The sequence below is a fragment of the Nothobranchius furzeri genome, chromosome 1 (assembly GCF_043380555.1).
Source record: "Nothobranchius furzeri strain GRZ-AD chromosome 1, NfurGRZ-RIMD1, whole genome shotgun sequence".
In the NCBI taxonomy this organism is placed as follows: Eukaryota; Metazoa; Chordata; class Actinopteri; order Cyprinodontiformes; family Nothobranchiidae; genus Nothobranchius; species Nothobranchius furzeri.
Genome location: NC_091741.1, coordinates 43,510,582 through 43,523,699, shown reverse-complemented (window position 1 = coordinate 43,523,699; position 13,118 = coordinate 43,510,582). Strand labels below are relative to the sequence as shown.

Sequence of the window (13,118 nt, the reverse complement as noted above, 5' to 3'; positions counted from 1 at the left end):
TTTACACATTCCTCTAGGCTCCTGCATGGACAAACCTGTGTGCCAGTCAAGTGCACCTGCCAGATAGGTGCCCCACCTCTCATCTTTATATTCTCGGCTCAACCCCAGTTTTTTACCTGCTTCCCATGCATTAGCCAGGGTCCCAAACTGCTGTCCCAAGATCAAACTCTTAATAGACTTGAAGCGGGACTGAGCCTGAATCGTCTCCAGTCCCCTTTCTCTAGTCTTATGCTTGATGATGAATGGGTACGCTTCCACCCACAAGTCCCTAACTGTTTTCACCTGGCTAGGGTCCCTGAGCAGCTCTCCCACATAGAACAGGCTGGGCTCGCATATTGGTAAGCAGGTAGTCAAAATGCCATGTCTTATAAAGCAGCAACCTTCTTTGCTTTCGCCTCCATGTGTGCACTCACACACCTGCCATGAGCGGACGCCAGGCTCATGTCTCAAGCAGCTTCTGCAAAAACAAATCTTAATTGGGGCAGAGAGTTCCAATGCCCCCAGATGCAAGTCAGCGCCCCTTTCCAGGTAGCACGGCTTCTCCTCCCGGAGCCCCGACCACCTAATTAAGGAGCAATGGTTTCCACACATAATACATGTTCCCGGAATCCAACCCCTCCACTGAGCGTATCGGTAACCAGTTGGGGAAGTTGTGAAACTAGGAAACATGGCCACCTTACAGGATGCGACAGACCCTCCTCTTGACACCATGATCAGGCCGGAATTAACCAGGTTCGAGCAATCCATTCCAGTACTAGGTTTTAATCCAGCCATGGCTTTCAATCAAGTATTTTTATGAGAAGTTATCTTATAACTTGATGAGGATGAATGCGCATGCCAGTCTCAGTTACAACCACGTTTCCTGTTACGTTATGTATTTGATGCGGTCCACTCACGTTATGTTTAATGCAATTTCCCTTCTGGTTTGGTCCCCGTTTGACCCAAATGGTTTGCCCCTTCTGTAACACAGAAACGGGTTCCGGGTTAGTTTCGTTCTCTGCTCGTTTCAGTTTGCTCCTATTTAGAATGACATTCAGTTCTGAAATTCCCTCGGGAGTGTCCCAGTGGGAGTCTAGGTTGGTAAGAATATGATTTTTTACCGTCCTAACTGCTCTTTCTGCAACTCCGTTTGTGTGGGATTCATATGGGATAGAAAAAACGTGTTGTATACCCCTTGACTCCAGCAGACAAGCAACTTTGTTATTTTTAAATTCAGGCCCTCCATCTGAACGAAGTGTTTTACAGGTCAGGGGCAGGTGTAGAGATAAAGACATGCTCAGCGTGTTACCTGTTACTCGTTTTAGGGGTACCACTTTGCTCTGATCTCCTGGACCATTATCTTTTATCACTAAAAAGAACTTATGCCCTTTTACTCCTCTAGTTGCACACTCTCCTACATCTGTGCTGAAATGCACACCCGGTTCTTCACACGTGATGGGCAATTGGTCATAATGTACTGGCTGAGCACCTCCTTTTAATTTACACTCCTCACATTTAGCTTTCACTTGTGCTGTTAGTTCTCTTAATTTAGGTACATGAATCTTTTCCTTTTTGAAAATCTCACGTAAGCGCTGCGCTCCTACATGTCCATACACCTCATGAGCATGGATGACTAGCTCTTCATCACCTGCGGGAGTTCTATTCTGTAAGAACGCTGTAGGTAGGAACAAACCTCGAGCCTGCACCAGTTCATCCACCTCTGCATTTCCCAGCTCATCTGCTCCTACACCTCCTGTATGACTGTTCACATGTGTTACCACTATTTTTAATTTCTTCAAGTAGCACGAGATAAGTGTCCACAAATCAGCATGCTCAAGCTTTTCCCCATCAGTCTTTTGAAAATCTCTAACTTCCCAGAACGGCAGATGTTCATCTAAACCATCCTTCACGTACTTGGAGTCTGTAACCAATCTCACTGCTCTCAGCTTGAGTTTGCTTGCGTCAGCAAGTGCCATTACCACTGCTGTCAGCTCTGCTGTTTGGGCCGAACCGATCACTTGCCCTGCTTGCTGGTATTTCCTGTCTCTTATCTGTCTCACAAACCCCCACTTGCAAGTGTCTCCATCCCCCTCTCTTTTCGACCCATCTGTGTAGTAAACTGCTTCTGGGTTTATGGGCCTAGAGATTTCCTTCTTTGCAGGTTTTAATTTTGTGTCCCCTTCTATTTGGATCTGTGGATTTGCTAAAAGCATTTCCCATTTAGCCCACCTTGGCATCACTGCTCTTGCTTGTGGCAGTAGGTCTTTTCTGAGCTCTTTGATCATATAATCTGTGGTTTGAATTACGATTTTCTGTGATCCTGCCAGAGCGAACATCATATCTTTGTGTTTCATCAGCGTGGTCAGCACTTTTTCACTTGGCGTGTAACGACTCTCTGTTGGTGCGAGCTTATAACCTTTACATGTTATTAAACCCTTGCTGTCATAGTTCTGAAATAGGCACTCAGTGAAGTCTTGTCCTACGATTACTCTTACGGCCAGTGGCTCACTGTCTTCTCTATTCGTAAGGTTCACCAGATTAGCTCCTATTTTATCCATCACAGTTTGATAAGTCTCAAGTTCCTGTGAACTCAGTTTACGGTTGTGTGTCACTAGCTTTTGGCCTACTTTCGTTCTGAGTCCCTTTTTAAGTGACATTATAGGGTCAATTATACTCCGGAACTCACGAACGTTGCTGGATATATATTGGAGTTGACCGATAACACCCTCCAATGTGAGTAGGTCATGTGGGGGCGTTATGTTCTGCAAATAGGTAGAAGGTACTGACACCGAGTCTGATATCTCAAATCCGAGGAACGTAACTTTCGTGCGTCCTAGTTGACTCTTTTTTAAGTTAAGTTTGAAACCTGCACATGTCAATCGGGTCACCACCTCATCCAAGGTTTTCAGGTGCTCACTTTCGTCGTCATCTGTGAAAAATATGTCATCGATATACTGTACAACAGGTAATCCTTTCAGGTACGACTGTACTACGCTTTGAAACGCATTGGGCGAATTTACATATCCCTGAGGCAAGACGGCCCACTCGTAGCATTTCCCCTCAAACGTGAACCCTGTTTTAGCTCGGCTTTCTTGCGCTAGAGGGACAGACCAAAAACCGTTCGCCAGATCAATGCATGTTTTATATTTTTTAACAGGCATGTTTCGGAGCTGCATGTATGGGTCAAATGTCTTTCGTACGTCGTGTGGAGACACTCTATTTAGCCCTTTTAAGTTGTGTACTAGTCTGTAAGTTCCGTCAGGCTTAGGGACCGCTTGAATAGGGAGGCACGTGGACAATACTTCCTTTTCCTCTATTATCCCTTTGTCACAGAGCTCACTGAGCGTGCATCTGATCTCATCTTTCCCTTCTCTGATTGGATACTGAGCTTCCCTTGCAGGCATGGCTCCTCTGATCATGTACTGCTCTTTCACTCTACCACAATCATTTTTATGTGTAGCCCAATTTCCTTTCTCTATTATTTTTCTGAGTCTGTCTGGGTCTAGACTAGATTTCTCCAGCTGTTCCTCAACGAGTTTGGTCATATCCAGCTCACCTAGAAAACTCACTCGCAGTGCTGGGTCCTTTGTTAGTGTGACTAAGTCTTTTAAACTGATTAAGTTCTCCGTTCCTTTTATATAAAGAATCCCCTGTTTGTCCTTGTGAACTGCCATGCTACGAATTGTACCATCTGCTAGTATTACATTTTTGTATCCTATTTGTTCCATTGGATTATTCTCACGCTTCACCGATATTAAAGCTCCAGTATCTAAGATATATTTTTTATCTTCATACTTTACTTTGAGCCATTCTCCGTCCCAATATGTGTGGGATGAGAGCGCCTCAATAACTTCTACTTTTGTTGTTGCTGGGGAGCTCGGTTCTTGGAGCTGTATTTCGCATCCCAGTCCTTTATGGACTGGATCAGCTTGTCCCTTTCGTCTTTTGTCATTTTGGCCCATTCTTCTGGATTCGCTCTCCTGGGCCGGGGCACTGGGCACCCTGGTGGCCCCAAGTAAAACGGCCTTGCATTCGGGTCCAGTGGCTTCTGCAGCCTCTGGCCTTGGTTTGAGCTCTGTCTCAGCTGAGGGTTTGGAAGCTGATTCCCCTGTGGGGGATGGGCAGGGTGTAGAGGAGTTTGAGCCTGAATCTTTGGCGCGTTTCCTTCCTGCCTGCCTTTCACGTTTTTTGACTGCTTGTATTCTCGTGTTCTATCCCATGTCTGAGCTTGCCGGATTTTTTCATCTGGGGACAGAGACGGCCACATTGCTGCCATCATTAAGCCCCCTGGCAGATCGGCTAAAAGTTTCTCCTGCTGGATCTGAGACAACATGGATATTGTTCCCATGCATCCAGCTAGGGTGGTTTTCCCTGTACTGATCTCAAGACTTAAAGCCTTCCTCTTTCTTTCACCTAAATCCTCACCTATTCCTCTTGGTGAACTATCTGCTAAGGACATTAGTGAAGCTCCTGGGGCTATACGCAGGTCGCTTTTTAATGCTATGACTTGAGAAATTTCTGGACTCGAGAGCTGTTCAACCGTCATCCCTCGATCCTGAAGCCTTTGAACATAAGCAGTATCCGATTCACCAGGCGCTCTCTGTGGCAGGATGGTGTGATCGAAACTGCCTAAGTTTCCTTTCGTTTGTTCCTGCATAGTTTGCCAGTGTGGGGAATATTCCTGTTCTGGGATTTTGTCCCTAGCCATTGAGTAATATTGTCCTCCGTGAGGAGTGTTTCTGTCTGCATCTTGGAGTTGAGAGGGGCTCTGTGGCGAGTAGTAGTGTGTTTTCACTGCAGTGTCTCGAGCTACACACCCTCCTCGGTAATAATCATACCCTTGGCCTAGATAAGCATTTTTAAAGGGCTGCCCCCACCCTGGCTGAAGCAAAATCTCCTCTCTGCTCTTTGCTCCTCGGATTGCTGCAGCTGTGGGCCCATCTACAGGATACCAGTTTGGATAAGGGTTTCCTGCTTCTTCATTTGCATAACTCTGATCTCCCTCTGTGTTAATGGCAAACTGACCTTTTCCTGGTTCTGGAACTGCTCTCACTGGGCCTATGTTAGGAGGTGCCTGCGGATCATAATATTTTATCTGCACTGGGCGGCTGTTTTTATTTAGTCCTCTTATGCCATAAGAAATGGGATTTGTCCTGTCCTCTTTCACTGCCGGCTGGGGAGGCTGCACTACACTTTCTCTGTTGTCACTCTTCTCATGGGCTGTTACTGGGGAGAGCCAAGTCACTCTTTCAGGTGTTTTGCCACCCGAGATTCGAGTGCTGCACCTTTGTTGGGACCCGTGCTCCGACCTGGGCGTCCTCCTTGGTGTGCTGCGCACCACCAGTTGGGGCCCGTGCTCTTCTCCCTCAGAATCAGTCTCACTCTCACTGCTTCTATTCCTGTCCTCAAAGCATTTTTTGAGTTTCTTCTCTACTCGGGGCAGGGTTGTTTTTTCTACCAGAATTACTACCGGGATATCTTCCAGTCTGCTAGAGGCTTCAGAGTAGACTACTAGGCTTGCACCGAATGCCTCATTTATCCGGCACACCTGGGGTTTGTAATCGAGCTTCAACACTAGTCTCCGTGCTCCTAAATCCAGGGCCTCTGACACCACCCGTTCCCAAGCCTGGTAGAAGGTGACATCAGGGCTGCTCGGGTCCACATTCATTATGGAAGTAGCCCGTATGCGTCCCTGCAGATTTCCTAGCTGCCTATCTAAAAGAGTAGTTATTTCTCCTCCTTCATTATTACGATCCACTAACGGGATCATAGAACTTCTGCCTCTCCCTCCTAGGAGTCTCCTCAAGGAGCTAAGGGAGGAAGTGGTACCCGCAGAGCTTTGCGGATCTTTCAGAAAGATCAACACATCTTCTTCTTGGAGTTCTTCATCTATTTTCTTGCCTGATAAAATTATTACCGGCTCTTGACCTATCACAACATGACTTTGAGATACTGCGGAGCTATGGGGTTCTAACTGGGGGAAAGGAATTGGGTTTAGTGTTCTTTCGGGCCCTAACGGTCCCTGTCTCTCTTCCTTCTCCCACACTGAACCATGCTGTTCGGTGGGTGGTCTCCTCGAGCCCTTTAAGAACACTGGAGGGGGGGTGTGGTTCGGCAGGGGGAGGAACGGGTTCCACCGCGCTGGCCGAACCGGGTCATCGGGCGGGGGAGTGGGTGGCGGCATCGGTGGGGGTGCGGGGAATCCTTTTTCGGAGGCGAGGCTCGCGGAGAGTTCCCCACGGATCACTGGATATAAAGGGGGGGGGGGGCGCTAGGCACTGGTGGATCCTCATCCCAAGATAATGAGGGTTCAACCGCAGCTCTCCTTCGGTACATTTCCGCCTGAAGCTCCGTGACTCCCAGTCGATTACATAGCGCCTGTCTCATCTGAACTGCCTCATTTTTGGTTTTGGTTAAAAAGTATATTATTCTACTGCTAGCTTGTTGAGTCATGAATTCTGCCATAGCCGAGTACATTGCTCCTGGGTCACATTGGTACTGACCGACCCCAAAAGGAGTCAGAATTAAAGGTTCCGGTCCGGCTGGGAGTTGCTCCAGCAGACCCAGAAGGATCTCATATTGTTCTTCCCTAGTGAGGCTTGCTGGATTCTCCCAACAGCACCATGCCACTTGGCTGAAAGAGGGGTCGTTACGTTGTTCTCCCATGAGCACTAAATCCCCGACCAACGGAAAAACATGAGCATTTCTTACTTGGGCTTCAGCATTTGGACAGCGCTCTGCTGCCGCCCGAGCTGTTCCTCCTGCATTTTGAAAGTTCCGGTTACAGGACACTGCTAAAATGCCCTGCGATCCACCTTGATATATGGTTATTTCTCCGGTTACGAATCTCACATTAGGGAGAATATTCTCCGGCTTTATTGTTAAAGATCTATCTGCCATGACTGGTTAAAAGTTTTTTATTATTCTTTATTTTTATTTTATTTTATTTTTGTTTATTTATTTTTTACGTTCTTATTTTTTATTATTTGTTATTTTTATTTTTATTTTTTTTCTTCCTAGTTTAACCTTGGCTTTTCTCGCGTCGGAATGCCGTTGTTTCTTTCTACTTTTTCTTTCAGTTAATCCTCCGTTCTCCCTATCTCTTTCCTTTTCGAGAGATTGGTGCGGTTTTTCACTTACTCCAAAGTTATAAGTATACAAGGTCCTTGGTGCACGAGCCTTTATCAGCCTAGAAACCAGTCTTATTTCGATTAGTCCAGTATCCAATATTTGACCTTCACCAGTGCCCCACGTTGGGCGCCATGATGCGAGCGTGCCCTTTAAGAGGTTCCGTTAGATCCTCGAGTTACGCTGCTTTCTCAGAGAAGTTGAGGCCGTAGGTGAGTATTATTGTATCAGATCCTGGGATGGACTTTCTCAATTAGAACTTGTTCCTATTTTAAAGGTTGGAATGGAACTGCCGTACTTGTTCTCCTGTATTAATTCACTCCCCTTTAAATCCTGTTATCCAGTGGTTTTGGATACTAAGGCGGTAGTTCAGAGTTGGCCAATCTTACTGACTATTATTTGGGTCCTATCAGGGTTAATTTGCGTCTTCGTTAGCAAAGTGGGCGGTGGTAACTAGAAAATGATTACCAGTTAGTTGATCAGGCTAACATAGATTTATCAATTAATCTAATTAATCCACCCTTTGAAATGGTTCCTTCCCACGCTTAACAAAGACTTTTTTGGTGCAAAAAGAGCCTGTTTGAACCAACGAACTATCATGGCTTATCACCCTTAGGCATGTCCCGATACTCAAGAGAGAGGGGAAGATGAAACTCCCATTAGCCTAAGGTATCTTTTATTAATCTGTCACACCCTGAAAAACAAGTCCTGTGAAGCAGGTACAAGCAATAAGGTGGCTTACCTCCACTCCTGTTAGGCCAGGGCCGGAGCTCCCACTCAAAGAGATTAAATTGTCCCTTAAAATCCAATGAATGAGAATCCTTTTTCAAAAAAGTTTATTCCAAAATTCAAAAGATATAAAAGGGTAAATCCAAGATTAAATATCCTCTTATGAGTATGCTGCGTCTAACTATCTAAGAGGAAAAAGCTACTGTCGACTCTCTGTCTCTCGTTGCCGTGACCTCGCGCTGCGTGCGTACGTGCATGCATACATACGTGCGTGCTCGCGTCCTTCTAACTTGTTCTTATATATGTTCTAAAAACTGCTAAGCAAAGCATTTTCCATTGTATAGCATTTTCATGTTACAAGCACTTTTTCAGAGTGACGTATATATGACTTAACTTTAAGACAACTAAACAATGTAATCTTTAGTCATCTGCGTCACAAGATAGTAAAACAAAGTAATCATTTATCATTTGTAGGACAGTTTCAGATCCTTCTAAAGCTCGAGCTGTCTTCAAAGGGGCTTCACATCCTGTGGTGCTGTCTTCAGTTGGCTCCCTTCCTGTCTTCACCTGCCTCGATTTCACTCGCATCAGCAGGCTCCGCTGGGCTCCGCTTATCTTTGCTCTCCATGTGGCCCCTCCCGTTGTGTCCTCTTCCTTTGCCACTTCTGTCTGTGGCTCTGATCTGCGGGAGCATGCGACAGTGTTCACCCAAAGGCTACTTGTGTTTAAGCAATGAATGGTATGTGTGTGTCATAGGGCTGTAGCGACGCCTCGATGACGTCGACGGCTCGATTCTAAAAATTTGTCGAAGTCAGATCCGGTAGTCGACGCACCGCGCCCACTTGTTGCATCCACAGGAGTTTGTAAATAGAAGATGAATCTGCCTGTTTTTCCTCTAGTTCGCCCTCTTCTCCACCTTCACTAACATCTCCGCCAAATACCGAAGACCCGGAATAATGTCCGTCCGCTACTAGATTCCTTTCCTGTTTTGCCCGCCTTCGTCTCCCGGCAACGGACAACAACTTCCGGAGTCAGATGCGCTGCTCCGTCTCTATCGCAGATGTAGAAAATCACCGGGAGCGTTTCTCCCTTCATAAAGGAGCTTCTTTCAGACATTAGGAGAGCCGTTTTGGTGGTAGCAGTCTCTCCTCCGTGCTGGTCCGTTTGCTGCTGGGTATTTTTGGTTTATTTAAACTTGGCAACTTGAACTAAACGTTGGTAAAGCTACTGTTAGCATTTTCGCTAACAGCTTCTTGCGTTTGGATAAGCTGTTACGTTTTGGTTTAGAGTTCATCTTTTTTTGTGGCGTAGATCTCCCTTTTATTACATTTAGAGTGTTGTAGGTTTTCGGTTTAGTTTAAAATATCACCTTGAGTTTGGTTTTACCACCAAGTTTAGAGTTGGACCTTTGGAGATTCTTATTTTGGTCCAGAACCCTGTAATCTTTGCCCAGTGGGACATCCCTACTTATTTGTACTTTTGTTTTAATTCCCCACAGGCAGAATTAGTTTTATTATTCCCAACCTGTGGATGGAAAGATTTATGTTTTTTTGTAGTTGTAAATAAACCTGATCATCATTTTAACTTTTAAATCCCGTTATTGTCCCTTCCTTTTTGCACACGAGCCAAACTCCCCAGGAAGGTTCGTAACACCACTCGCCTCACGCACATTACTGACCAAAACAAGCAGCATGGAGACAGTCCGTCTCCAACCACCTCTCAGGCAGCAGCCTGCACTCCCAAGTTCTATACGTCACCAGAACATAACCAACCGCAACACAATAAAAGCAGTGTTTTACAAAATGGAAGGCCTGTAGTGTTTATTCTCTTACAGTAACAATTTATCAATTTTTTTTAGGAATTTATTAGAGTTTTTTTGGTTTTTCTTAACTGTGCAATAGAAAAATAATCATTAGATTAATTGTCTAAATAGTCATTAGAATAGTCGACTATTCGATAAAATAATCGTCAGAATAATCGTTTTAAAAATAATCGTTTACCCCCAGCCCTAGTGTGTCATGTGAAAATGTGGCTGAAAACACGTGTGTCACGGTCTGAGGTGTATTCCTGCTGTCACTCCCTTTCTCTTGAGTTTTCCCTCTGCAGGTGGGCGTGTCTGGAGGTTAACCAAGCTCAAGTCCCCACAATGCGGCTCTAAAAATGGTCCCATCCCGGAAGTAAGAGAAATTGCAGTTCCACCCTCATCCGCTGGGGGCTGGTGCCAGAAGCGAGCAAATCCTCATTGACTCCCATGTTAAAAATGCCATTTTCCCAGCAGAAATAAACATGTTTACAGCCTGGTACCAAAACATGTTTTTGTCTAAATTATCTAGTTTATACTCATGACAACTCTGAGGGGGATGAATTTTTTTCTCACTCTTCTGTTTAAGTGAATTGAAAGCCTAAAATTCTGTATAATTAATGAGCATCCGACACACGTGACCTCCGCCTCAGACCCACGTGACCACAGAGCTAGCTCCGTGGAAAGGCCTCAGTACAGCCTCGGTCTCTCCTGGAAACTGTTTCGGGATTTTGAGTCTCTGTGCTTGTGAATTCTGTTTTGGATATTATTGGTGCAATTGTTGGACAAAATGACTTGCTGTGGTATTAATTGCACTAATAGAGCGTCCAAGGAGTCTCCACTTCATTTTTTTCGGTAAGTTAAAATCTATATTTGTATTTTATGTTACTGCCGCCTTTAAACTAGCTGAGTTTACCGAAGTAGCTAGCTAACTATCAGTTTAACATGTAGCATGTACTGTTTAACCATGAAATTTAAATGTAAAATACGGTAAAATAATTAATAGGGCATATTTCAATGGGTAAAAGGGTAAAACCCAGTGCATTAAAGATAAAAATGGGTTGAAATATGACGGAGAACTTGGAGGGACACTTCTGTGTTCCATTGTTCCATCCGGTACTCCCCAGCGATCAGGCCGGGCAGCCTGACCGATGCGGCGGCTAGCTTCTGCACGGGCTGACCGCTCGTGGAGCTCTCGGACTCGGAGACAGATGTGACCGGAGAAATACTGCAGCTCGGTGAGAAGTCTATAGGGCATACAGCGTTTCCCTTAAATCCCACCGCCACGCCGACAAGATCCCAAGTTCCTTTGTTTTTGTTGGCGCTGTTTACCGAAGAAGCAGCGGGAACTACTATGTTGTCGCTTGTGATCACAGCCGGCGGCCAGCAAGGAGGAGCAGGCCGGGCAAGGTGAAGTTACTGAGTTTAAAATTAGAAAGGTAGCAGTGGATATAATGCCTTTTGGTTTACATGTTTCAGTAGCATTAAGATAAACGAGTGTTGACGATCTAGACAGGGTTTCCTCCAGTGCTTACTAGGCCAGGTTTCCCTCCCCCCACCAGGCTAATCATCACTTCTTCATGTAAAATTTAGTTTTTCATGTCTGACTTTAACCGCATCTAATACTGTATTACGGCGTGAGCGCAACAGCGACAACTTAATATCGATGTGTAAGCAGCCTGAGAGATCGGGTGTTTCATCTGAACCCTTAGAACCTCCAGCAGGCTACGCTACACTATTGACGTGTTAGCGTGCGACGCTAACAACTTAGCGACATGACATGTCTCTGAGAAAGCGTAAAAACACGGAAGCTTCTTCTGAAGTGGGAAAATAACACTTCTTCTTAAGCCTCGGCTCGTTCACAGCCGAGCCGGACTGAGCTCGATAACATTGACCAAGCACAGCCACTGGGCCTACTGAAAGAACACCAGCAAGTTTCATCAGACTCGTAGTTTCTTGTTTTTGCTGGGGACCCCCTGTATTTTACTGCTCCCTCCTGCAGTCTTCCCCCATTTAAATTCAAAATGATTCTGTAAATTCCGTGTATCAATAGAAAAAGTGTCTGCTTCTGCCAGCTGCAGTAAATGTAGACTCCATATAATAAATAAGAGGTGCATTCATCTGTGTATCTCCTTTGATCCGCATTAGTGATATTTTCAGCACCAGAACAGTGAAGCAACAGATTCCTGAGTTTGTTAGTAATTTTATTTATTCGGTGCATCTTTCCTGTTCTATTTTTCTCTGAAATGAGATCAAATCAGTGCTTCTATGGGTTGTCTCCTCTCTGCACTAGAAATTTTTACTTTATTTAAAGACGTGTCATATTTTCTCCCCAAGCCTGACCTGACCGCAGATATACTGCAGCTCGGTGAGTTGGTAGATAGTGCTTGATGTTAGAAGTCTGTATGCCATCAGATAAACTCGCTCGCTTTTTTTGGGGTGAGGCTTATATTGCAGTATGCTCGAGTCAGTAATTTCCGGTAAGTATTTTAAAGCCATATGCTTAATTAGTTCTTTGTATTGTTGAGGGTCTGACCTCATGAGGAAATTACTATGCAGTGATTTTCTCCAAAATGACTGTGCTTAAATTGCTCTGAAAAGCAAATAATCACATCAGCGCCAAGAAACTTCATTTCCCATAATGCTTTGCACACGGAAGCATTGTGATGACATCACCGCCTAATACCAGAAACACGTTCTGCACATGTGCGGGAGGCCATGGAACTTTTCCCGCAAACTAAGACTATAAATCATCAGGGAAGACAAAGGAACCTCGTTCTTTTGCCCAGGATACCTGGTGGTAAGGACACGCTTGTCGAACGCTCCGACTCCTTTGAGCACGCGGAAGCTCTAAGTGCCCAAGTTGAGCCCACGGGACCGCTGGAAAAAACTAAACTGCAAGCCCATCAGATCTGCTCGTTTCTGCTCCCCTCCAGCTGATGTTTGAGGACACAGAACTGCGGAGGAAAGCAGCAACTCCATCCAGCTCTCAGAGACGCTGTAAGTTGTCAAACTCAGCACAAAAGAAACTTTGTTCTCTTTGTGTCCAGCCCGTGGAGAAACACTCACGGAGAACGCCAAACAACGGAGAAAGCATCAAACCGACGGACGACGCCAAACTGCGGAGAAACACGGAGAACCGTCAAATCAAAAGAGGGAGGGACGCCTCGCTCTTCTGGTGATCAGAAACTCATCTCTTTCTCTCATTCTTTCCTTCTCCCGTTTCCTCTATAGTCCAGAATAAGCAATAAAACCGCGTCTATTGCTTAAAAGTAGCTTCGTGTTTTCCTCTTTCGTTCCCAAACACGTCCGTCGGGTCATTTTGAAAGAATAAACTGCTTATTAATCATTGTTTGGTATCTTTAAATGTTTCCTACTATGGCCAAGTGGTTAAACTAAAAGATATTAATTCGTGATTAATCTTTGGTGAAGCTTCATGATCATTTTGAAGTGTTTTGAGTGATTTTAAGGTTAAGTTACT

General features: G+C 45.1%; 1 protein-coding gene across 8 annotated transcripts in view; it reads right to left on the bottom strand.

The window, feature by feature from the left end:
* Nucleotides 1-13,118, bottom strand: part of LOC139066219 (zinc finger protein 665-like) — a 44,740-nt gene that overhangs the window by 9,486 nt on the left and 22,136 nt on the right. For 2 of the 8 annotated variants that reach the window (XM_070548448.1, XM_070548456.1), the window contains exon 3: nt 3,633-8,518. The exons of 5 other annotated variants lie outside the window; for them this stretch is intronic. In XM_070548448.1, the coding sequence (XP_070404549.1) occupies nt 3,833-6,163 (2,331 nt within the window). In that variant the 5' untranslated portion in view covers nt 6,164-8,518 and the 3' untranslated portion in view covers nt 3,633-3,832. Of the gene's footprint in view, nt 1-896; nt 960-3,632; nt 8,519-13,118 lie in introns of those variants that run through there. One more of the 8 variants, XM_070548494.1, reaches the window with a different exon arrangement.